Source organism: Phyllobates terribilis, unplaced genomic scaffold, assembly GCF_046119375.1.
Source record: "Phyllobates terribilis strain yellow unplaced genomic scaffold, ASM4611937v1 Scaffold_2__4_contigs__length_985480577, whole genome shotgun sequence".
NCBI lineage: Eukaryota > Metazoa > Chordata > Amphibia > Anura > Dendrobatidae > Phyllobates > Phyllobates terribilis.
The window spans coordinates 382495012-382521789 of record NW_027362762.1 but is presented as its reverse complement, the minus strand read 5'-3'; the positions used below and the strand labels follow the sequence as shown (position 1 = coordinate 382521789).

The window sequence follows — 26778 nt, the reverse complement described above, 5'->3', positions numbered from 1 at the left end:
AACGGGCTAGGACACAGTTCAGACAGGAACTGAACCAGGAACAAGTTACAGGAACTAGCCTGGGAACTCAGCCCCCAGGGTGGCGGAAACAGACTAGAAGTCACAGATACAGGCCCGGGTATACAGCCTCCAGGGTGGCGGAACAGACTAGAAGTCAAAGATACAGGTAACAGGTCTGGGTATACAGCCCCCAGGGTGGCGTAAACAGACTAGATACAGGACAGGACCTGGCAACTCAGTTGCAAGGAATACACTGAAGGAAAGTGTTGCTCAGGTACCCCCTACTGGGTGGAGGGGGTTTAAGTATCCAGTGACTCACAGCAATAGGCTGGGGAGGCATTAGGAGTGTGCACACAGTAACTATAAGAATCAGGCAGTAGCCGTGCCGCCGCCCTAAGCAATCAGACAAGAGGCACAGCAGGTACTGGAGCAAAGTGTGCAGCCTGGATTGATAGGTAAGATGGCGGTCTTGCATGGTGGGAGGTGGTAAGCCATGCCAGCACGCCGCCAGGGATGTTACAAAAATGAGCTGGTAAGATCTATGGGCCGGACATAGTTCTCCCTTGCTTATACTTATTTTACATGAAAGGCGGCGTCACCAGTGTGAGACATGTAATGACTAACAGTCTACTCTCTTACTCTACATATTTCACACTGGTAACTCCCCCTTTTAATTAAAATAAGCTCTGGAGGCAGATCCTCAGAGAGATCTGTGTCCGGCCCATAGATGTTAACAGCTAATTTACATATTACAAAAACCAAGAATTTCTCTTGAATAAGACATTGGATTGCAGATATCGACATAACATTTTATTCAACTTTCTATGATATACATGCCCATATAGAGGGCTTAGGAAGGTTGAACATATTGATAGATTCCCTTAAGTGTGGGGTTACTTTCAATTCATATTTTCCCAATTAGTAAACGGACAAATATAGAAAAAATCTAATATACACATTCACATATTCACATTTGCACCTGGGGCATAATCAGAAATCATGGGGCCCTATATCAAAAGTCCTAATTGCCTCCAAAAACCATCCTAAAAGGAAAAAAAAATGTTTTGCAGAGTAGGTGAGGGCATGGTGCATCGATACAGTCACAAAAGGTCATACCTCCCACATTTTATATAAGGGACACGTTGCGGAACGTATGCAGTAATTGTGCCCCTACTGAAGCTACGTAATGTTTTCACATACTACGATACCACTCTCATTGCTCCCTGTGAGTATGATGCCCTCAAAAATGTCCCTCCCACATACAGAATGATGCCGTCACAGTGAATTTTCCCACACAAGCATAGTTTGATGACCCCAGAGTCACCGGAGCAAAGATGGATGCCTCAACAACACAGTATGATGTCCCCATAGCCATCTCTACACAGTATATTGGCTCCCAGTCTGCTATACACAGTTTGAGGTCCCCACAGTCACTATACACAGCATGAGGCCACCACAACACCCTGTATACAGTATGATAGTCCTACAGCCCCTTATCTACAGTATGATGGCCCCCACAGCCCCTTATACACATGAGGTCCTTACAGCTCACTATACACATTATGGTGGCCCATAGCTCACGTATTCACAGTATGATGGACACACATCCTCTTATACACAATGTTCTGGCCCTCTATACACATTTTGAGGCCCTCAACAGCTCCCTATACACAGTATAATGATCTCTTAGCACCCTCTATAAACAGTGTGTACCCCTTTTGTACACAGTATGATGGCCCCCACAACTACCTATACAAAGTAATATAGCGGCACAGCTCAATATATACAGAATGAGGCCTCTGTACCCCCCTATACAAATTACGAGGCCCAGACAGCTGCCTATTCACAGTATGATGGCCTCTTAGCTCCTCTAAATACAGTATCTTGGACCCTGGCTCCCTATATTAATTATGGGGCACCCACAGCTCCCTAATTACAGTATGATGCCCTCTCAGCCCCCTATATAGCGTATAATGGCCTTCATATATATAGTATAGGGCACACAAAGCTCCATATAAGCTACATGAGGCCGTCACAGCTCCCCTGTATACGGTATGATAGGCCCCGCAGCTTCACTTTATGCAGTATGGCATCCCTACAGCTCCCCTACTTACAGCATGAGGCTCCCACAGCTCCCCTATAAACTATATGAGGACTCCACAGCCTCTATAAGTAATGCCTTACAAAATAATAAAAAAGCTACCCATCAAGCCGCGATCCCATGCTGTTCCGGTCTCTGTAGCATGTGGTCTGAGGCTCATCTGCTCCTAGTTACAGACACAATGGTTAAATGGCAGAGGAAGAAGTCATTATCTCTTTCTTCCACCATTGCAGATACCCTTGAAAAGCAAAATCTGGGTGGAGGAGCCCAATGCCATTCAGGACCATAGCAGATGTAAAGTGTTCTGCTATGGATGTCACTGAAGGAGAGGCTAGGGCCCACCAGAAGATCTTCTGTTCCTACGGTGGGCCAGTCCAACTCTCTATCTATCTATCTATCTATCTATCTATCTATCTATCTATCTATCTATCTATCTATCTATCTATCTATCTATCATTAATGCACATGACTAAATATATTGATGCACTGGTACTACAATCTTTAACATAACTTAGTCATATCATCCATACTGTCAGCATTATACTATTATATTGCAACTGACTTAGCATTACTAATGCTTTGAGCAGGTTGTTTCCTTCAATTTATGATTTTTCCTGGGAAAGCCATTGTCAGCCAACATTAACCATATAACTTTGTTATAATCGTTCATTAATTTTTCTAGTTTTCTTTTTTACAATGGAGAGAACAATTTATTTTTGATACATGGTAGCTGTCAACAAGCAGGATAGCTGTTGTTTATGGATCTTTATGTTCATAACAATATCACAAATACATCATGTCTTTGTCTGGTATGCATTTGGTAATCACGATATTCTGATATTCATATGTACATAAGTTAAACTTCCCTCAATGTTTGTATTAATTATCACATCTTAAATGAAAATGTAAGTGTTAATGAGATGGACTCTACTGTGTAGTCAAGAGACAATGACATTGAGCCAAAAAGGGAGTTGAAGGGGTTGTCGAGGAAGTTATTTGATTTTGAAAATGCTAGCGCTCGGTTATAAAAAGCCATATTTATCTTAAAAACTCCCAATTCTCATTTTACATCACTGTTGGATATCCTTTCAGGCTCCTTCCAGTCACAGGGATGTGTCACTGGTTACAGTAGTAAACCACTACAAATAGTGACTGGCTGCAGCAGTCATTTTCCCTGTTACTGGACATCATTATTTCAGTTGGAAGTGGTCCCTGACCTGATGGGTATTAGGGCAGTGGGAAAACTTCCACATCTAGGGATCTTATTTATGGGTTAAAGGGAACCTGTCATGTAAAATAAAGTTATTAGCCTGCAGATATAGGGTTAATCTGCAAGTGAATAGCGTTCTGACATTATCCAGCGCCCGAACTGAGAGCCCCACTGCAAGGAGGAAATGAACTTAATTCCACCAGGCAGGCTCACTCTTTCAGTCACAGAACTGGCGCCGGCATGGTTTCAGTCACTACTCTATGCATAGAGAGCGGTGGCTGTAACCATGCCCCTGGCATTGACTGACAGCCAGCGCTAATGCTGAGCCTCCTGTCAGTGGGCTCATGAAACACTGATGGTAGAAAGTGACACAGTGACCAATCACTGATGAAACTCAGATCCAAAACCATTCTGAATAACGATCCGTGTTTTTACGTACAAGAAAAATCACAAACATTTGAATGAGGCCTTAGGCTATGTGCCCACGTTGCGGAACTGACGCATATTTTTTACGCTTCTCCCTGGCGGGAAAATCGCATGCGGACTTTACATGCGGTTTTCCCGCCAGGTAGAAGCGTTTGAGAGGCGTATTTGCATGCATTTCCGCATGCGGGTTATCAAGCACTTCTCCAAGTGATTTAAGCATCACTTGGAAAAGTGCTTGACAACTTGTTCACACTATATAAATCCATGCAACCGGCATGGATTTATATAGTGTGACCAAGTAATAGTTAAAAAAAAAGAATCAGAATGGTAAAAAATAAAAAAATAAAGTTTATACTCACCTTCTGATGCATTCTCTGCCCCGTCCGGAGTCTTGAGCTGCTCACGCTGTTGTGTGCAGGACCTGCGGTAACGTCATTGAGTCATGTGATGGGTCACATGACTCAATGACGTGGCAGGTCCTTGACACAACAGCGCGACGGAGGGAAAACATCAGAAGATAAGTATAAACTTTATTTTATTCTTTTTTTTACAGGTTCTTTGGTACCCAGGTCTGGATGAGAGTCTCCTCTCCTCCAGACTTGGGTACCAACCGCACATTGATTCCGCATGCGGAAACGCAAAATTAATGAACATGCTGCGGATTTTTGACCGCAGCATATACGCTGCGGAAAAATCCGCAGCATGGGCATTGACATTGCGGAATGCCATTGGGGACCATGGGGTGCGGATATACATGCGTTTTACAAGCGTTTACGCTGCGGAAATTCCGCAGCATATACGCTTGTAATATGCAACGTGGGCACGCAGCCTTAAGGTGTTTATGAGCCAATTAGAGGCATAAAGTAAAGACACCTAATTTGTACTAAATTCCATCAAATGTAGCTAATCTGAATATTCTTACACTGCACATAATGAAAGCTACAAAGACATAATACAGTCATTAAGCTCTAAGATTCCACAATAGTTTTCTATTAAAGAGAATCTGTCAGCACAAAATGACTGGCAGGTATGCATCATGGCGTGGCCAAACATTTAAATACACCTTCACACCTGCTTGTTTTCCCTATATCTTCACATGCCGTCCTCCCCACCTTTTCTTCTTCTGATTGACAGCACTGGCTTCATAGAGCCAGAGAAAGGCAGATATAGATTGAAAACAAGCATGTGGAAACAAGCAATTAAATGGTTGGCTCCTCCATGATGCAACGAAAGCCTGTACTTGGTTTAAATAGTCATTCTATGCTGACAGAGTCCCTTTCAATTGTGTCCTTTATGCTAAGTTAACACACGTCTATTAAAAAATCGTTAGTAATAATGCCACCCCCACCAGAATGCCCCTTCAGTACTAATGCTCCCCCCAAGAGTACCTTCTGTGATGATAATGCCCACCACAGTATCCCTTTTTAGGTAATGCCCCACAGAGTGCCCATTTCAGTCATAATGCGTCTATAGTGCCCCTCAAGTCATAATACCCCCCAGAGTGCCCACTTCAGTAATAAGCACCCCAGAATTAACAGTCAAGTACCTATGCTCCCCCCAAGTGCCCCCAACAAAAATAATAAAGTAAAATTGATACTCACCTGATCTGAGGATCTTATCCACATCCAGTTCTCTTCTGCCCTACACTCCAGAGTGGGCCAGCAATGTCATTGTGCTGGCTGTGCCTGCAGTAGCCTGTAGCATTCATGACAGACAGGGAGAACGTTGTTTCCTGCTTTACCACAGAATCAAACTATATAAGCATCATACTGATGCCGATACAGTTCAAGGTGGCATTTCCTAGAGATCCAAGGTACTGAGCAAGAAGTCTCCTATTCCCCAGATCTAGTGCTATTGATGCCTCTTGTTACAAGGCATCTATAAATTGAAGCAACTTGCATATGCTATTGATTAAAAATATCCTGTTTTATTCACATAGGTAGACTGCAGACTAATGTCTGTCCATGGATCCAAGCAACAAACACACCATGGGCCCGATTCAGTATTGCATTTGACTATTTTTGTGCTTTGTTTAGTTGTGCTTGTTTTTAACCCCTTCACACCAAGCCTGTTTTCACCTTCCTGACTGGGCCAAATTTTACAATTTTGACCAGTGTCAATTTACAGTTAGGTGCATATATATTTGGACAGAGACAACATTTTTCTAATTTTGGCTCTAGACATTGCCACAATGAATTTTAAACAAAACAATTCAGATGCAGTTGAAGTTCAGACTTTCAGCTTTCATTTGAGGGTATCCACATTAAAATTGGATGAAGGGTTTAGGAGTTTCAGCTCCTTAACATGTGCCACCCTGTTTTTAAAGGGACCTAAAGTAATTGGACAATTGACTCCAAGGCTATTTCATGGACAGGTGTGGGCAATCCCTTCGTTATGTCATTCTCAATTAAGCAGATAAAAGGCCTGGAGTTGATTTGAGGTGTGGTGCTTGCATTTGGAAGGTTTTGCTGTGAAGTAAACATGCGGTCAAAGGAGCTATCCATGCAGGTGAAACAAGCCATCCTTAAGCTGCAAAAACAGAAAAAACCCATCCGAGAAATTGCTACAATATTAGGAGTGGCAAAATCTACAGTCTGGTACATCCTGAGAAAGAAAGAAAGCACTGGTGAACTCATCAATGCAAAAAGACCTGGGCGCCCACGGAAGACAATAGTAGTGGATGATTGCCGAATAATCTCCATGGTGAAGAGAAATCCCTTCACAACAGCCAACCAAGTGAACAACACTCTCTAGGAGGTAGGCGTATCAATATCCAAATTTACCATAAAGAGAAGACTGCATGAAAGTAAATACAGAGGGTTCACTGCACGGTGCAAGCCACTCATAAGCATCAAGAATAAAAAGGCTAGACTGGACTTTGCTAAAAAACATCTAAAAAAGCCAGCACAGTTCTGGAAGAACATTCTTTGGACAGATGAAACCAAGATCAACCTCTACCAGAATGATGGAAAGGGAAAAGTATGGCGAAGGCGTGGTACAGCTCATGATCCAAAGCATACCACATCATCTGTAAAACACGGCGGAGGCAGTGTGATGGCTTGGGCATGCATGGCTGCCAGTGGCACTGGGTCACTAGTGTTTATTGATGATGTGACACAGGACAGAAGCAGCCGAATGAATTCTGATGTATTCAGAGCCATACTGTGTGCTCAGATCCAGCCAAATGCAGCCAAACTGATTGGTCGTCGTTTCATACTACAGATGGACAATGACCCAAAACATAAAGCCAAAGCAACCCAGGAGTCTATTAAAGCAACGAAATGGAATATTCTTGAATGGCCAAGTCAGTCACCTGATCTCAACCCAATTAACCTTGCATTTCACTTGTTAAAGACTAAACTTCAGACAGAAAGGCCCACAAACAAACAGCGACTGAAAACCACCGCAGTGAAGGCCTGGCAGAGCATCAAAAAGGAGGAAACACAGCGTCTGGTGATGTCCATGAGTTCAAGACTTCAGGCAGTCATTGCCAACAAAGGGTTTTCAACCAAGTACTAGAAATGAACATTTTATTTACAATTATTTAATCTGTCCAATTACTTTTGGTCCCTTTAAAAACAGGGTGGCACATGTTAAGGAGCTGAAACTCCTAAACCCTTCATCCAATTTTAATGTGGATACCCTCAAATGAAAGCTGAAAGTCTGAACTTCAACTGCATCTGAATTGTTTTGTTTAAAATTCATTGTGGTAATGTCTAGAACCAAAATTAGAAAAATGTTGTCTCTGTCCAAATATATATGGACCTAACTGTATGTGGTAATAATTCTGGAACACTTCAACGAATCCCACTGATTCTGAGATTGTTTTTTTCACAACACTTTGTACTTTATGATAGTGGTAAATTTAAGCCAATATATTTTTGTATTTATTTGTGAAAATATCAGAATTTTGGTGAACATTTCGCAATTTTCAAACTTTTCATTTTTAAGCCCTTAAACCAGATAGTTTTATCACACAAAATAGTTAATAAATAACATTTACCAGATGTCTAATTTGCATCAGCATCATTTTTAAAACATTTTTTTTGTTTGGAAGTTTGAAGGGTGAAAAGTTGATCAGCAATTTCTCAATTTTCCAATAAAATTAACAAAACCAATTTTTCTAGGGACCACATCACATTTGAAGTGACTTTTAGGAGCCTATATGGCAGAAAATACCCCAAATGACACTGTTTTAAAAACTGCACCCCTCAAAGTGCTCAAAATTACATTCAATATGTTTATTAACTCTTCAAATGCTTCACAGGAAATAAAGCAACTTGTAAAGAAAAAATTAAAATTTTACTTTTTCCCTCAAAAATGTTGATTTTTGCCCAAAATTTTTCAGTTTCAGAAGAGTAACAGGACAAAATGGACAGTACAATTTGTTGTGCAATCTCTCCTGAGTACGCCGATATTCCATATGTAGTAGAAAACTACTGTTTGGGCACATGGCAGGGCTTAGAAGAGAAGGAGCGCCAACATCTGACATCTGGAGCTCAATTTTGGCTGGAATAGATTGCGGATGCCTTGTCACATTTGAAGAGCCCCTGGATTGCCATAACAGCAGAAACCCCCACAAGTGACCCAATTTTAAAAACTACACCTCTTGAGGAATTCATCTAGGGGTGTAATAAGCATTTTTAACCTTCAGGCGATTCACAGAATTGTATAACATTGGGCTGAGTAAATAAAAAATTACAATTTTTTCCACTAACATGTTGCTTTGGCCCCAAGTTTTTAATTTTCAAAAAGGATAATAGGAGAAAATGAACTGTACAATTTGTTACACAATTTTTCCTGGGTTTGTCAGTGCAAAGCTCAGAAGGGAAGAAGCGCCATGTTGGAGTTCAGATTTTGTTGGAATGGTTTGACGGTGCCATGTCACATTGGTGGAGCCCTTGAGGTGCCAGTACAGAAGAACCCCCATAAGTGACCCCATTTTACAAACTACAACCCACAAGGAATTAATTTAAAGGTGCAGTGAGCATTTTGACACCACATGTGCTTCACAGAATTTTATACCATTGGGTAGTGAAGAAAAAATAATTAAATTTTTACTACAAAAATTAGGTTTTAGCCCCAGATTTTACATTTTCACATGGGGAAATGGGTAAAAATGGCACCAAAATTTGTCAATTTTTGCTGAATGTGGAAATACCCCATATGTGTCTGTACAGTACTGCTTAGCCACACGGCAAGATTCTGGAGGGACAGAGCGCTATTTTCCTCCTGCAGCACATATTTTCCTAGAATAGTTTGCGGACTCCATCTACAGAGCCCTTAAGTACTAGAAGAGCACAATCCCCCCTCAAGAGACTCCATGTTGGAAATTACACCCCTCTGGGAATTTATCTACAGGGTATGTGATGATTTGAGTCAATGGGTGTTTTGCAGAATGAAGCAGCAGTGGATGTTGCTGAGGGAAAATTGCAAATCTGCCAGTGTAGTGCCCGTACATTGTAATGCCCAGTACATTGTAGTGTCCAGTAACATTGTAGTGCCCATACATTATACCCAGCTCAATAAAACATGCACCCCGTAAATTAAGCGGGTTCTGATTGCTACAGAAATGCCAAACATGTGGATGCTAAATGTGGTTTAGGCACACTGTGGGGCTCAGAAGGGAGGGGGGCATTGGGATTTTGGAGAGCAGAATTCACTGAATTTCTTTTGAGGGGAGCCATTTCACTTTTCCAGAGCCTTCATGCTACCAGTAACGTGGTCGGGGACTTGCTTTTTTTTGTGAATTGAGTTGAAGCTTTTATTGGGAACATTTTACATAACATTTTGGATCACATTTATCCTGCGCTCTATTCTGAGCACTTACATCGGGGTTTCCATCTAAATCTCTGAATGACGTGATTCAGATGAAACCCCCGAGGGATCCATTCACTATAATTAGGGAGCAGATTTACTCTGGATTTTGTCTGATCTCTGACCTTCTTTTCAGAAATGCCCAAAACTGTGGCTGACCGTACTTTTATGCACACTTAAAAAGACCGACACCGCAGGATCATAGGCCAGACGGCATCCACAGTGTTTCCATCTGCCATATTTGAGGGTTTGTTTTTTGCAGGACGAGGAGACGTTTTATAAGTACCATTGTTGGGCACATAACATTTTTTGATCACTTTCTATTCTGATTTTTGGGGAGGCAGAATAAACAAAAAACAGCAATTCAGGAATTGTTTTTTGAGATTTTTTTTAAATTTTACATTTTTAATTATAAGCCCTATAGCGTCCTGGCAGTGGTTTATAACCAAAGCTTTGATAATAGGTTGCTGTTTTGTAAAAATCATTTACTATTTTAAGTATTCCCATTTACTGTTATGTCAATTAAAGGTAATTTTGCTATTTAATCTGAGAGCATAAGGTAGGGGCAGAGAGTCTAAGTTGAGGGATGTGTCACTTTCTTAGCAGATTGCTGTAGTTTCAATACTGAGTCAGTGTTTTATCAGCAGGAGATTATCACTGCAGGACTAGGTGTTGCATGCAAGGATTTACAGATAATCTATGTAACCCCGCCCCACCACTGAGTAGCATTTTACTCACAATGTACAGTGTACACAGGAAGCTGCCAATCAGTGATGTGGGTTGGATTATACACAGATCAGCATTGAGAACTGCTACATCTACAGCAGAGAAAACAAGGATTCTATCAAAACTGCACCAATCAGTCCGTTAAGTGATAAATAGCAGAAATCTGGCTCTCTGCCCCTACATCATGCTGCTCTCAGATTAAATGGCAAAAACTGCTGACAGAGTCCCTTTAAATGTATTATAAAAATATGATCAATGGGAGTCTTACCACTGGGACCTAAGTGATCCCAAGAATAATGGTCACCATTCTCTATATACTTTTTTATTATTTTCTATTGAGGCAAATGAGAGAGACTTAGACCTTCATTCTTGGGATAGATGGAGACCCCAACAACCAATACCACTATGATTGTTTAATAAATTATTTAATAAATAATCATAAATAATGACCACACTCTGGTTCTGTAAAATATGCAAGAGGCTGACCAGAAGATTCTTTTTTTTCCAATTTGATAAACACATTTGCTTCAAACATTTATCTAGATCTTACACTTGTGTAATAGGCTGAATGAAACTTGATGGAAAATAAGATGAAAGTTCACATATTTCCTTCTCTATTAAACCGATGTTTCTGATATGCTTTTTTCTGTGCTTGTATTTGTTAGGTATTCTCATTATGATGTCCCTGTGTGAGAAAGTGGACGTATATGAATATATCCCTTCATACCGACAGACCGATCTGTGCCACTACCATGAGCAATATTATGACGCCGCATGTACATTGGGTGCATACCATCCGCTCCTCTATGAGAAAATGCTCATACAAAGGATTAACCAAGGGACAGAAGACAATCTTCTCCGAAAAGGAAAAGTCACTCTGCCAGGCTTCAGTACACTGCATTGTCCCATAAATGAACACATTACATAAGAATGCATTGATTGCCTTTGGAAATGATGTGCAATAATTTGCTACTGTTGTTAGATCAACAATACTTGAAAGAGATATTGCTTAGACCATTGAAGGGAATTGGTCTTTAAAGTTATTGGTTGGTGGGCTTAGGAATCTGTCTAGCCAATGAGTATTTATTACTACTTCTTCAGAGCAAGATGAACTCGGCTATGAACGGTGAAAGTGGTAATTGTGTGCTAGTTAGAAGGGGAAATCAATATTCTAATGTGGACCTGATGGAGCTGCTCCCCTCGATCCATAATGTGCCATATTGTTACTATGTAATTAAGGAACTGTAAGCTTTCATGTGGATTTATAAATACATCCACACATTTTCCCGAATGTGTGACCTTGATGTGCTAGAGCCGAGATATTGATTAAACCGTCTGCGTGGCTATTCAAAGCAGTAGATATATTTCATGTAACTAAAGAAGGTTGGATGGACACATGCTCATTACAAATGATGTACTGTATGGTTACCATTACGAAATCCATTCCAACATGTTGTCCCAGACAGGAATATTACATTAAGTGTTAATAAGGTATTTGTCTCTTGGGCCATCTATATAAATAGGGCATATAGGAGGCAGAAAATGCTTGTTTAGAAAGGTAGATGTGAGCCAGTAATTGGATGGAAGACTCTTGATACTGTTTATCATGGTTTTGGTAATCAGAAAATACCACTAAAATATGTAACCATAGTGTTTATAAAAAGATAGGCTCATGGAATGCCAATGAGATGTGTCCATACACAAAGAGACGACTTTTTAGTCCACTCCTCCTTCCGTTACATTGTTATTTTGCACATGAACCAATTAGAAATGTGATTTGTTTTTTTTCTCTTTGCTTATTTGTACACTGTTAGACATCCGTATTAGTGTTGAGCGAGCGTGCTCGTTTAATCCTTTAAATGAGCATGCTCGGGTGCTCGCCGAGTGTTTTCGGCGTGCTCGGCATCTACGGTTGAGCTGCCCCGGCTGCATGTATCGCGGCTGTTAGAAAGCAGTGACACATCCTGGGATTGCTTGTTTGTTAGGCAATCCCTGCATGTGTCGCAGCTGTCTAACAGCCGTGACAGATGCAGCTGCGGCGGCTCAAACATAGATTCTGAGCACACCGAAAATACTCGGCAAGCACCCGAGCATGCTCATTTAAAGGGTTAAACGAGCACACTCGCTCAACACTAATCTGTATTAAAGTGTCTGTCTTGTTCTGCTGCTAAAACTCATGCTCACGATTCTGAACTAACACTGTTAAATCAACTGTAGGTTGCCGGGAACTAGGGCCAAACGCATAGTAAATAGCAAGACTGTTGCTTTGCAAAGATCGCATGTTAGAGTATAGTGTGATAGATAGGAAGAAGTATAGTATGTGTAATGGGAGACTTCAGTATTTAGGAGACTCCTCTTTACTGTATTTATGTTCAAACGATTTAGAAGATTTAAAGGGTGAGGGGTAGTAATGACAAATATGATCTAGGGAATTGTTAAGAAGTAGTTCAGTGTAAGTTACTACTTGATCCAAGTGACCACATGGGCACAGCTTTATACAGAGGTATTAATATATGTGGCACTTATTTGGTGCTAAGATATTGTACAGTAGAATTAAATTCTAAGTATTACATCTGCCTAACCCGCAAAATGCGGCAGCAGTACACTGTGCACCCACAAAATGTATACTATTATTCGTCGCCAGTCCTCAGGTTGCACTTTACCTGGGATTTGCCAAGCACTAATATAGGTTAACTATGTGAATGGTTGTGAAGTGGGTGATTCCTTGCACTTATACTTTAAGTATCGGTCCACAAGTGAGCGATTCATTGAGCATATGACAAGTATCCATTATGGAAAGTTGACATGTAACATTAAGAACACCATGAGAAGACCATACATGCTCCACTGAAGCAGGATCACAGTCTAGATTTGGATTATTTTCTTGTACAGTAATCTTGCTGGTGAATTTGCTCAGTTGGAGATCTAGCTCTCCAGAGATTGTCGATACACGTGGGTGGCTGGTCGGGAATTGCTGTTTTTCTGTACTTCTTTTCACATGATGTAATGGATTATTACAAAATCCTCATCAAATAAATTTATTGTATTCTTTCAGCCTGAGTTGCAGGATCACTCATAAATTTTACCTGATCTTTTTGTATTCTTAGTGTTTTCAATTAGGAATCAGACTAATTTTTATAGCTTTGATGGTCTTTTAGTAAAGTTTTTTTTTTTTTACTCTCTGGCTTAACGTCCATCTGATAAAATGTAAAATGTTTTCAAGGAACATAATTTTTGAACAATGTTTGTACACATTTGAACACTTTTTCTATTTTGGTTTTGTACATTTTTATGTATGCACAATGTATAGAATATTTCTTGTAAATAAACAGTTTGATTCTTTTTTATTGAGCTCTGAGTTGGGTCAATTTATCGTTGCATGTCTGCCTAAAAATAATTCATATTTACTTTAAAAACATTGTCCTCCAAGATTAGCTGGTTATCACCTATCCGCAAGATATATGATAACTCGCTGATTGCTGCTGGTTCTCATGCTGAGACCTCCACCGACCCGGAGAACAAGATCTCAAGTTCTCCGAAGTGCTCCATTTTAATGGAATGGTGATTGGATATGTGTTCCACCACTACATTCATTGCCTGCAGGAGTGCCCAAGAAACAGGATGTCAATGGACCATGGAGGATTTGCTGGTAGGAACCTCAACTACAAGGCAACCCTTCAAAGTTTTTCTCTGCCAAGTGTTATTTTTTCATTGTTGACTGGCAGTATCTCTGTGCAGAAGAAAGACCAGACCAAAGGAACTTTGACACTTTGTTCTCAAGATAGTAGCAATTTTAGTGATATGCTATAAAATGATATGACGGGAATATTGTTTTCATCAATCCTTCATTTTCTCTAGTGTTTACCTGAACACTAGAGCATAAAAAACAAATTCAATATGCAATATATTGTTGTGACCATTTGAGGCTTATAAATGGAAAACAATTTAATACAATCTGTATATTAAGCACAGTACATGAATCAGAATTTTAGGAGCAATTGGAACCAGATCATATTGTACAGTGTAAAATATAAAGCCAAAACAAAATGGGTTTTTATGGAACATTCACTGGGAGAATGCAGCATTCTTCGACAGAGGATTTAAACTTGAAGGAGAAGAACTCGAAGAAGGGATGATTTAAATTTGAAGATAAATCAGGACACTTCTGGGTTTCAGTAACACCCTGTAGACTCTTGGCAGCTCATTTGCACATGGCATGTGAGTTATTAAAACCTTTTTTCTTTTTATTTCTTGCAGTATGATCTGTTACATACTGCATGGACAGATAATAACAGCCTACTGGTAATATATTATGGATTTGTACTACTTGCCATGGAAAGAAAAGGATGCCTGGGTTGGACAATATACAGAAGACATACATTGGGACGTAGGAACCTGCTTGTATTTAGGATATGCTGTAAAAAAAAATAAACTCCTCAAAAATGAAATTGCAACATCAAGAAGGAAAAAAACTTAAAATTATGGAAGTCACGGGATAGATAGACATGTTAATAATATGCAAATGTTCAAAAAATGGAAACAACATTTTAAAAACATCAATATATTTAGTATCAAGTATGAACATCTCATACCTATACTCATACTATACATGAGGTTATTAATGGTTGTCTGATATATGTTCTGCACGCTGAATGCACTTGTGGCCACAAATCAAGATTTGCTTCTGATGGCTCACTTTGCAATTACCAACCAATGATGTCCCAGATGTGCTTAATGGGAGACAAGTCTGGAGATGCTACAGACGATGGCAACACAATTAGGCCATGCAGGCTGCGCACAGTAGCAGAAGCAACATGCGGCCTCATGTTGTCATGTTGAACTTTTTTTCCTGTCAAAAGGTGTTCTGAAAAGCAGTTCCTGGGAGACTTTGGTGAAATGGCAGTACCACTGGTTCCACGACCAAATCAATGTAACATCAAGCCAAAAGTGTATCTGGAATGAAGACTAGAAGGGTCAGGCTATTGTACATTATGCCATGTCACATCATATTCCCAGGAGTAGGACTGGTGTGATGTTTCCTTGGAAGACCTCTTCATGGCGTTGTCAATGTGGTCTCGTTTAATTTGAAAAATGATACATACTTATCCATTCTGTACTGCAAATGAAATTAGACATCACATACTAAGGCTAAAGTATCAAAAAATGTCTACACAAATCATCAATGGTATTTGCACGACATTGAATATCATGAAAAGGCATTCAGAAGGGAACGTTTACGTAAAAGTGTCCAACATGCTAATATCAGGCCGCATGTTGCTGGTGCTACTGTGAGCAGCCAGCGTGGCCTAAATGTGCTACCATGGCCTGCTGCGTCTCTGCACTTGTCTCCCATTGAGCATATCTGTGATAGCACTGGTCGGCAATTGCAAAGGAAGCTGCCAGCAATGGATCTTGATGATTTGCGTGCCCAAGTGAAGTCAGCATGGCAGAACATTCAGACAACCATTAATAACCTCATTGATAGCATGCCAAGGTGTGTAAGTGCTTGGTGATTGGCATATCAGTGCTTGGCGCCTATACTCAATACAAAATAAATTGATATGTTTTCAAAATTTTGTTTACAATTTTAAATCATATGCATATCATTAACATGTCCATCGATCATGTGATTTTCATAATTCCACAACTTTTCTTTGTGGTATTGCAATCAGCTATAAATTGTTCCGATACAACAATAATACTAATAATTCAGCAATCAAATCACCTTCTTAACTACATAGTGAAAAAAATTAAAATTAAGAAAAAAAAGTTTATAAAATAAAAAGTAAAAAAATAAAAATATAAAAGTAAAAAATGCTTAAATACAAAAATATTCTTACACCAATTTCTGCCTCCATTAAAAACTTTGAGCCTTTTTTTAGTGGTGTAAATCAAGGTGAGTAAATTGTAGAAATTCACGTTTTTTTTTACTCTCAAGCATCTAAGGCTGCGGTCCACATTGCGAATCACAACAGTTTGCATTTTAGAAAATCGTTGGAGTAGCAAAAAATCACAGCATGGCCGCAAGGGATGAACACAGCCTAATAAAACAGTAAGAAACTGGCTCGGGTTCAGTCACTTCTCTGGGTATAGTGAGTGGTAGCTGTAACTGTGCCCCAGCTCTGACTGACAGCAGCTCGGCATTAGTGACTGATCCCACATAGGCGCCACTCCAATGACTAAACCGGAACGCTGCCGGTAGGAATAAAGTTGATTTCCTCCCGCCAACGGGGTCTAAGTGCCGACACCAGGCAGATTCACAACGCTATCAACCTACAGATTAACTCCATATCTGCAGGTGTTTTTTCAGATGACAGGTTGCCTTTAAAAGGGGGAAATCCATGATGAAAATCTGCAGCATTTCTGCATCATAATGAGCATCGTGCTGATTTAAAAATTTAAAACTATATCCACATGTAATGTATTGTAATTTGTTGGAGAGTTCAGAATCTTTACTACAAACCTGCAGCAAATACACCGCATTTGAACATGGCCTTATAATGCGACTTTACTTATGGTTCCTTCCCAGTTTATTATACTATGGCTAAATAATTCTGGGAGAAAACTTACAATTCAAAATAAAGAACATTGAAACATACATGAGGTGACATCTTACCTGCTTGTTCATAAATATGTAGATCAGTGGATTACATACAGTACTGCTTTTGGCCAAAATTGAAGGTATTACACTTGCAACCGGAGTGACAATTCCAGGCCTTCCAAATGTTGCAAGCAAAGAAACCACTCCATAAGGCAGCCAGCAAATAAGGTAGCAGATGACAGTGGTGATCACCATGAACAAGACATGGTACTCTCTCTTTCTAGCTGTACTTTTTCTTACTTTTCCAACCTAGTTAAACATAAAATATCATTAATAATGTACCTTACCTTTGTTGCATGTTAATGTCCATGTTTCTTTTAAAGAGCATTTTCCTCAAATATCAAAAAAACCTACAGTAAATATAAGCCCTCAAATTGTCTTTGCTTCTCCAGTCAAGGAGAAAGGGAATCTGTCAGCAGGTTTTTGTTATGTTATCTGAGTGCAGCACAATGTAGGGTCAAAGAGCCAGATTCCAAGGATGTGTCACTTACTGGGCTGCTGGGCGCAGTTGTTTCATAATCCTTGTTATAGGTGAAGCAGTGACCAGAAAACTGATCTGTTCATATCTCCGCTCACATCCCTGATTGGCAGCTTCTTGTGTACACTGTGCATTGATTGCTAGCTGTCAATCAGTGGTGGGGGCGGGGTTACACAGATTAGCTGGTCTGGCATGCATGTGAGACCTAGTTCTGTAGTTATAATTAATTATAACTGATAAAATTGCATTGAAACTGCAGCACAAAGCCTAGTAAGTGACACATCCCTGTAATCAGGCTCTCTTGCCCTATATTATGATGCTCTCAGATTAAATAGCAAAAACCTGATGACAGATTCCCTTTAAAGGCTATCAAGACATCCCCTATCCATTAACTATATTATGGCACATGCAAAGGAGGAAAGCTGTTGCTAATTTATTAAAGACTATCCTGCATTTTGAAAAAAAAGGTTGCAACATTAGGTTCCTATGACAGTAACCGCAATCTACTGGGGTATCCAGATGTTGGACCACCAGTGACCAGTTCTTTGTCAAAATCTGACGAACCAGTCAGAAACTCAAAAATAAAACATGAGTACTTAAAGGCATTACCTGCGATCTTCCTACTTAGTTGTGTGATATATTAATTCCTTTGTTACATAGAAAAAGATCCAACCAGGAGGCACTCATTATAGGACTCCCGCTCCCACAAATTTGCTTAAAGGGGTTGTCCGGTCAATAGTGATAAGTCTGTAGTCACTCTCCCCCCAGCACATACACTGTGCGCTGCAGGGATTCGCCAGTTTGAGACGCGGTAGCGGAGGGTATGTATGCGTTATACATATCCCCGGCCAATGGGCGTGGCCTCGCTCTCCATACACTTGTATTGAGCGAGGCTGCACCTTCTGACTGTCCATGTCACTAGATGGGGTGTGGCCTCGCTCCATACAAGTGAATGGAGAGAGGCAGCACTGAATGGCCGGGGGTATGTATAACGTATACATAGCCTCCAGTCACGGGTCTCATACCGGTGAATCCCCACAGCGCACAGTGCCTGTGCTCGTGGGATTCATAAGTCTGCAGTCGCACAGAATGACTGCAGACTTATCATTTTTGTCCGGACAGCCCCTTTAAGCTGGTCCACAGGACACAGGTGCCATATCCTGCCGGTCCGTGTATTGGGCATTCTCCGCATATTTAGCGGCAGTGTATCAGCCATGATAAATGTGGCACTTGACTCGAGCACGCCAGCTCCTCTATCCAAACCCGAGCACGTTCGGATAACTCCATATCCGAGCATGCTCACTCATCGCTACTGACTACACTTAAGCTACAGTGTCTACAGAAGTCTAAGGTAGCCTGACACACATCTCTGTCTCCTCAGTGGTTCAGCCTGCTGCTTTCTCCCTCCCGTGGTTCTGCCTTCTCTGGCTGCTGTGAATAAGTCCAAGTAAACCATATGGTGAAAAGTATTTGGACACACCTTTTAACCCCTTCACCACCTTGCGATTTTCCGTTTTTGCGCTTCCGTTTTTCCTCCCCTTTTTCTCAGAGCCACAACTTCTTTATATTTTCTGTCTATATAGCCATATGAGGGCTTGTTTCTTGAGGGACAAGTTGTACTTTTGAATGAAACCATTGATTCAACCACATAGTGTACTGGAAAGCGGGAGAAAAATTCCAAGTGAAATTGCAAACAAAGTGCAATTCCTCAATTGTTTTTTGTTTTTTTCGTTTACCGTGTTCACTAAATGCTAAAAATGTATTTTTAGTGAACAAGTTATGAAGAACAAAGGTTGATATTACAGAATAAGGTCACAGAAACCACAATAACAATGAATACCTAGAAATAATCAATAACCAACAATAATTAATAAAGGCTGAAATGTCCATAGAAATATAAGAGGTTAGATCAGCATCAAGTTATATAATCAATAAAATAAGTTTTATTTTGGGAGAGAACCAGAAAATAGGGGAAAACATGTCTTTATGGAGCCAGACCTCCAACATAGATTTGATTCTCTTAAACCCAAGTGATTCAAAAGTTCAGTAGTTCTGCAGTTCTGTCCCAACAGGACTTTGTAGGAATTTTCTTGCAAAAGTATGCATCTGGAGTAGTGATGAGCAAACGTGCTCGTCTAAACCTTTAAACGAGAACGCTCGGGTGCTTGCCGAGTATTTGCACCTGAGCGTGCTCATTTAAAGGGTTAAACGAGCACGTTCGCTCATTTCTAATCTGGAGAAATCGTGCGAGTTAGATAGAATGAACTTTACATCCATGTCAGATAAGAAAATGTTCAATCCTATTTGAAGTTGTAGGTGAAATTAAGTTATTCTAAATGTTTTAAATCCCCCTGGAACCAGGGAGAGGAAAATGCAATGTACTTTATGTGAGATAAATAGGCAGAATAAATAACCTGAATAGGATATTAATGTTATTTTCTATACATCAAACCTTTATGATAAGACCAGACTAGACATTATGGAGCTAATGCTTTAGTTAAGATGCAGAAAATTCTAAGCTAACTGAGTAGTGGAATAATAAATATGAGGAGCAGGAGTTTACTAAAGAGGATCAGAGTTGCCAGTAGTTAAAACAAGAGAAAGAGCTAGTGACAGTACATCTTGCAGAACTGAGTAACCTAAGTGGCAGAAGATTGTAGAACAGGGGTGGAGAACTTTAGGCCGCGGGCAGTTTACGGCCCTCGATGACCTTTTATCCAGGGCAGATTCCTGGGGATCACAGTGCTTGGGCCGGCAGCTGTATTGCCAGTGTCAGAACATACTTTGCGGGCGGAGTTAGTGCGCAATTTGTACGGCCCCCGGAGGATGGTATAAATATCCAAATGGCCCTTGGCAGAAAAAAGATTCCCCACCCCTGCTGTAGAGGGTAGAATAAAACAAAAAGAGAAAACGATAACTGAAGTGGAAGATGGTGGAGAGGCACTAGGAAAGGTATCAGAGGCACAAAGTTTGCAGAATGAATGTGACTAATTAGATACCGGCCTGGTGAGGAAGTCTATGGAATAAAGTCTTGGCCTTGTCTCATGGGAATATCAGACAAAGTGACTGCTGTAGCCTGATTGTAGGTGCTAACATGGAGAGACATGAGGCAAAACTACAGCACTGGTCGAAAGTTTAGGAATGCCTGTTCATTCAATGGTTTTCCTTGCACTTATTAGAATGTGCTTATTGTAAAGCCAGAACAAAGGCAGCAAAACCACACAAGAACACATATAGAAACATGGAGCAAAGAAACATGTATGAAATAAACCAAAATATGTGTTAAACTTTGGATTCTTCGAAGTATCTCCTTTTTTACTTTGTTGACTGCTTTACACACCATTGTTATTCACTCAAGCAGCTTTATCAAGTAGACACCTGGAATGGCTTCTAATTAACACATATGCCTCATCAAATAGTGGCATACCGCCAATGGCAGCAGGCCACGCAGCCACCGTGGTACCCGTGAGCTGGGTGGCTCAGTGCCAGCGCCGGCACAGGGTTTCCTACACCCGTCATCGCAAGTTCAACTGTATTGGCATCCTGGATGCCGATACAGTTAAAGGCAATGATGAAAGAAAGAGGGTCAGCTGACGCTATCCCCCACCCCATCATTCTTCCTCTGTGTCTGGTGTCTCAGCGCATCAGATGCGATGACACCACTACATGGTGACTGCAGCGATGAGATGTGCGGTACTTCAGAATGCTCGCTGCAGAGACTGGAGCAGCAGGGGAATGAGGAGGAGAGGTGAGTATTGTATTTTTTTAAAATGAGTGAGAACATTGTGGTGGCCAGAATACTGTATGGAGAACTATGGGGAGTGCATTATGCTATATGGAGGACTATGGTGTGTGTATTATGCTATGTGGAGGACTAAGGGATGCATTATGCTATATGGAGGACTATGGGATGCATTATATTATATGCAGACCTATGGGATGCATAATACTATATGAAGGTCTATGGGGGATACGTTATATTATATGGAGGACTATGGGGAGTGCATTACAATATATGGAGGACTATGGGAAGTGCATTACACTATATGGAGGGCTATGGGAGTGCATAATACTATATGGAGGACTATGAATGGAATTATACTATGGTAGTGCATTATACTATATGGAGGACTGTGGGGAGGGCATTATACTATATTGGGGACTATGGGGTGCATTAGGATATATGGAGGACTATGGGGGTGCATTATACTATATAGAGCACTATGGGGTACATTATACTATATGGATGACTATGGAGTGCATTATACTATATAGGGGTCTATGGGGAGTACATTATACTATATAGAGGACTATGGGGAATGCATTAAACTATATGTAGGACTATGGGGTGCATTATACAACATGGAGGACTATGGGGCACATTACACTATATGGAGGACTATGGGGAGTGCATTATAACATATGGAGGACTTTGCGGAATGCATTATAGTATATGGAGGACTATGGGAAGTGCATTATACTATATGGAAGACAAATGGTGAGTGCAGTATACTATGTGGAGGGCTATGGTGAGCGCATTATGCTATGGAGGACTATGGGGGTGCGGTATACTATATGGATGACTAGGGGTAGTGCATTATACTATATGAAGGACTATGGGCTGCATTTTCCCATGGAGGGTGCATTATACTATATGGAGGACTATGGGGTATACAGTATACTATATAGAGGACTATTGGGAGTGCAGTATACTATATAGAGGGCTATGGGGTGCATTATACTATATCAAAGGCTATGTGAAAGCTATTACAATATTTGGAGGGCTATGTGGGAGCCATTATACTGTATGCAAGCAATTATACAGTGTGAAGGTTTGTGTGGGGTCCATCATACTGTTTGGAAAGCTGTGTGAGGGCCACTATACAGTATGGAGAGGTGTGGGACCATTATACTGTATGCATGCCCATTTTACTGCATAGAGGGCTGTGTGGGGGTTACAGTTGGGGGATCATACTGTGTTGGTGTCACCATATTTTTACAGGGGAGTTGAGGGGTTTTATACTTTGAGGAATCTAAAGTTTAACAAAATTCTGGTTTGCTTCACACGTGTTTCTTTACTCATTGTTTCCACATGTGATACTTTGTGGTTTTGCTGCCTTAAGTCTGAATTTAAAATACGCATGTTCCAATAAGAAAAAGGAAACCCATTGCATGAACAGGTGTGTTCAAACTTTGACTGGTACTGTATATGGTGTACTGCCATGTATGAAGCTGAAACCTTTGTTGATGACAGATGTTGGAATTACAAAGCATTGTGTCTGCCTTCCAATATGGCTGTTAACATTTGAAAGTTACAGTAAAAAGAAAGCTGTCTTTTAAACATTATGGCCTCTCCTGCCAGTGGCATAACGATCTAGGTCACAGAGGGTGCAACCGCGACTGGGTCCGTGCTTTAGGGGGGCCCGCTGGCACCAGCTCCATTTTTCAGCTTATTGTATGCCCAAGGACGTACATTCAGCTGAAGTGCATTGTGGTGCAGAGACCCTCCAGCTCCCTATACTGCAATAAACGCCGCCGGTCAATCAGAGGATGGCACCTGACGTCACAGGCATGGCAGTAATGTCATGCGCTGCTCATGGCTGGCACACCAAAGTCAGCTGCAAGCTATAGAAGAGGAAGCCGCACGTTGTGGGAGCGGAGGAAATAAGAAGAATAGTTTATTTTTTTATATATTTAAAAAGAGCTGCAGAACAGACATTATACCATGAGGGGGCCCAGGATGGGAAACATTATATCAGGATAGCAGTCATTATACCAGAAAGGGGCCCAGGTTAACCGACATTATACCAGGAAGGGGCACAGGGTGGAGGACATTGTTACAGGATGGGGGACATTATACCAAAAAGTAGCCCATGATGGGGGACATTATACTAGGATTAGGGACATTGTTACAGGAAGGGGCCAAGATGTAGGACATTATTACAGTAAGGGGCCCAGCAAGGTGACATTATACTGGGAAGAGGCCCAGGGTGGGCAACATTATTACTGAAAGGGGCTTAGGAAAGGGGACATTATACCAGGAAGGAGTCCATGTTGGAGTACATTATATCAGGAAGGGGCCCAGGATGGAGGACATTATAACAAGAATAGGCCCAGGACAGTGGACATTATAACAGGAAGGGGCGTAAAATGAGGGACATTATACCAGGAAGGGGTACAGAATGGGGGACATTATTACAAAAAAAGGCAGGCCAGGATGAGGAACATTATTACAAAAAGGGGCCATAACTGGGGGCATTATTACAAGAAAGGGCCAGGATGGGGGGCAATACTACAGGAAGGTACCAGGATGGGGACATTGTCACATGGAGGGTAAACACGTATGTCTTTGTAGGATCTAGAACACTACAAGGTCCTATTTATCTGACCAACATGCAGGTGGGGGCCCAGGTCCAAATTTTGCACAGGGACTCATAGGACTATAGCTATGCCACTGTCTCCTGCTTCTACATATGTAATCTTTACTAAGCACCACACCAGATCATCACCACCAGTAAACATAAAGGGAGAGTATAGACAGGTGCCCTTCATTTCCATCTGGAATTTTATAGTCAGTTCTCAGCCACTGAAAACTTTACAATTGCAAACTACGCCTTTTCATCCAACATCAATTTCTGACTTCATAAATGCTTTTCTAGATGAATAGGAACAATTTCCCAAAGACACACTGCAAAAATCACATAGAGGGCCTTTCTAGAGGAGTGGAAGCTGTTTTAGCTGAAAAGGTGGTGAACAACTCCTTATTAACACAAATGGATTTAGAATTACAAGTCATAAAAGCACCTGTAGGTATCGCTATTCTCTTTTCTGTATAATGTACGTCACAGGCTCAGAATGAAGTCAGCGTAGCCGATATCTAATACAGTAAAAGGTGAATAATTAAAAAATACAGATTATTTAATCCGTAGTGTGAAAAAGGTGACTAGGTAATTTCCGCATATATGGATGAGAACGTAAATCAGTTTTGTTTTTTTCTCCATTAAATCCACAAAAAGTTACCATGTGTTTGGCAAACTGGTTCTTGAAAAAAATTACAGCTCATTTCGCAAAAAAAAAACCTTAAAAACTAACACTTACCTAAAAATAAAAAGTTCTGGCTGTTACAAGTATGAATGAATTAATGAACAAAAAAATGGTCTAGTCGTCTAAACAAGCGTATCACAAAAATATTACTGTGTATATGCATGTATCGTACAGTATATACAAATCCTATATATGATTCTCTGCATGTGTGTACTATGTATATGCCTAATGTGCAAATGCTTGTGTATTATGTATTAGCATGTGCATATTTTATTATATTGCTCCTAATGTGAATATACATGTAAATGTGAGTGTGTTTACAAGGGTGGGGTGTGACAGACGGGGAAGGTAAAGACATAAGTCCTGCACAATGTCCCTTCATTGTCATTGCCCATCTCTGAAAACAAAGTTCTCATGAATGTTTTCAGGATAGGGCATTGATATGATGCCCACCATACAACTGACAGGCTATGAAATTGCAAACGAGAACAGACCGCATTCTCAATGTTATACACTAGATGGCGCAGCCTGATTGTAGATGAAAGGAAAAATAGCAGAATAAAGAATAGGAACTGGATTCTTATAAATTATTTTGTTATTAATTTTGTTGATTCCCATAAGATATTTTGAACTATTCAGAGATGTACAGTTATTACATATATCTCCTTACATCTCCTGTTTGGCCCCTGGAATGAAGAATCCACCCAAAAGATGTTCTACTTGATATTCACTATTAATTAAACTTTGATCACTGAAACCTTTTTAAATCCTTAAAATAACTTTTTATTCATGCCTAATATGATGCATTTATTAGAAATCATTTAGGAAAAACATCAAATAAAATCACAGTAATTATTTGTGCCTGTATATCTTACATTTAGGCTCCGGAAGTCAGAGATTTGTGGAATATTGTTTTCAAACTTACAACGCAAGATTTTCTATTGAGTAAATGATTGATCTGGTCTATGTAAGTAATTGATGTATTTTACAGGATTCTGAGAAAATTATTCTGCTGGTTATATCAGTGTCACAATAAGCTAGTACTAGTGCCACAAGGTGGCAGTATAGCAATAGCAAATGCTGACATCAGCTTGTATTAGTGCCACCTACTGTAATGCTTTAAAAAATAGAAGTGTTAATAGTTTATTTTCATCAATTAACAAACTGAAAAGTGAATAAACAAAAGATAAATCTAAATCAAATCATTATCTGGTGTGACCACCCTTTGTCTTCAAAACAGCATCATTACTTCTAGGTACACCTGCACACAGTTTTTGAAGGAAAGGAAGTTTGAGCCAAACATCTTTGAGAACTAAGCACCTTCTCTGGATGTAGGCTTTCGCAAATCATTCATGTAATCCCAGTACAGACTCGATGATGTTGAGATCAGGGCTCTGTGAGGCCATATCATCACTTCTCGGACTCCTTGTTCTTCTTTACATTGAAGATAGTTCTTAACCCCTTCATCACCTTGGGTTTTCCGCTTTTTTTGTTTTCGTTTTTTGCTCCCCTTCTTCCAAGAGCCACAACTTTTTTATTTTTCCGTCAATATGGCATTGTGAGGGCTTGTTTTTTGTGGGACGAGTTGTACTTTTGAACGACACAATTTATTCTACCATATAGCGTCGTGGAAAATGGGAAAAAAATTCCAAGTGCGGTGAAATTGCAAAAAAAGTGCAATTGTTTTTTTTTTACCATGTTCGCTAAATGCTAAAACTGACGTGCCATTATGCTTCTCCAAGTTATTACGAGTTTGTAGATACCAAACATGTATAGGTTCTTTTTCATATATGTGGTGAAAAAAAAAACCAAAGCTTGTAAAAAAAAAATGGCGCCATTTTCCGAGACCCATAGCGTCTCCATTTTTCAGGATCTGGGGCTGGGTGAGGACTTATTATTTGAGCGCCAAGCTGACGTTTTTATTGATGCCATTTTGGGATAGATACGTTGTTTTGATTGCCCGTTATTGCATTTTATTGCAATGTTGTGGCAACCAAAAAAAACGGAAATCTGGCATTTAGATTTTTTTTCTAGTTACGCTGCTTACCGATCAGATTAATTCTTTTTATATATTAATAGATCGGGTGATTCTGAACTCGTCAATACCAAATATGTGTATTTTTTTATTGTTTTATTTTGAATGGAGCAAAAGGAGGATGATTTGAAATTTAATATTTTTAATTTTCTTATATTTGTAAAAACTTTTTTTTTTACTGTTCACATGTTTCAATAGTCTCCATGGGAGATGTGAAGCTGCGATCATCCAATTGCTTGTGTTACACATAGCAGGGCTGAACAAAAATGCTCATCTGCTATGAGCATTGACCGCTGGGTGGCTCTCACATCTGTTCAGCATTGGCAACCACAGGGGTCTC

At 40.2% G+C, this 26778-nt stretch overlaps 2 protein-coding genes across 4 annotated transcripts in view; one reads left to right on the top strand and one right to left on the bottom strand.

The window, feature by feature from the left end:
• Positions 1–13500, top strand: part of ST6GAL2 (ST6 beta-galactoside alpha-2,6-sialyltransferase 2) — a 170261-nt gene extending 156761 nt beyond the window's left edge. For both annotated transcript variants that reach the window (XM_073664805.1, XM_073664806.1), the window contains one exon: positions 10946–13500. In XM_073664805.1, coding sequence (XP_073520906.1) covers positions 10946–11208 — 263 coding nt within the window. In that variant the 3' untranslated portion in view covers positions 11209–13500. The remainder of the gene's footprint in view (positions 1–10945) is intronic.
• Positions 1–26778, bottom strand: part of LOC141211277 (pinopsin-like) — a 320801-nt gene that overhangs the window by 7872 nt on the left and 286151 nt on the right. For both annotated transcript variants that reach the window (XM_073664808.1, XM_073664809.1), the window contains one exon: positions 16897–17130. In XM_073664808.1, the coding sequence (XP_073520909.1) occupies positions 16897–17130 (234 nt within the window). The remainder of the gene's footprint in view (positions 1–16896; positions 17131–26778) is intronic.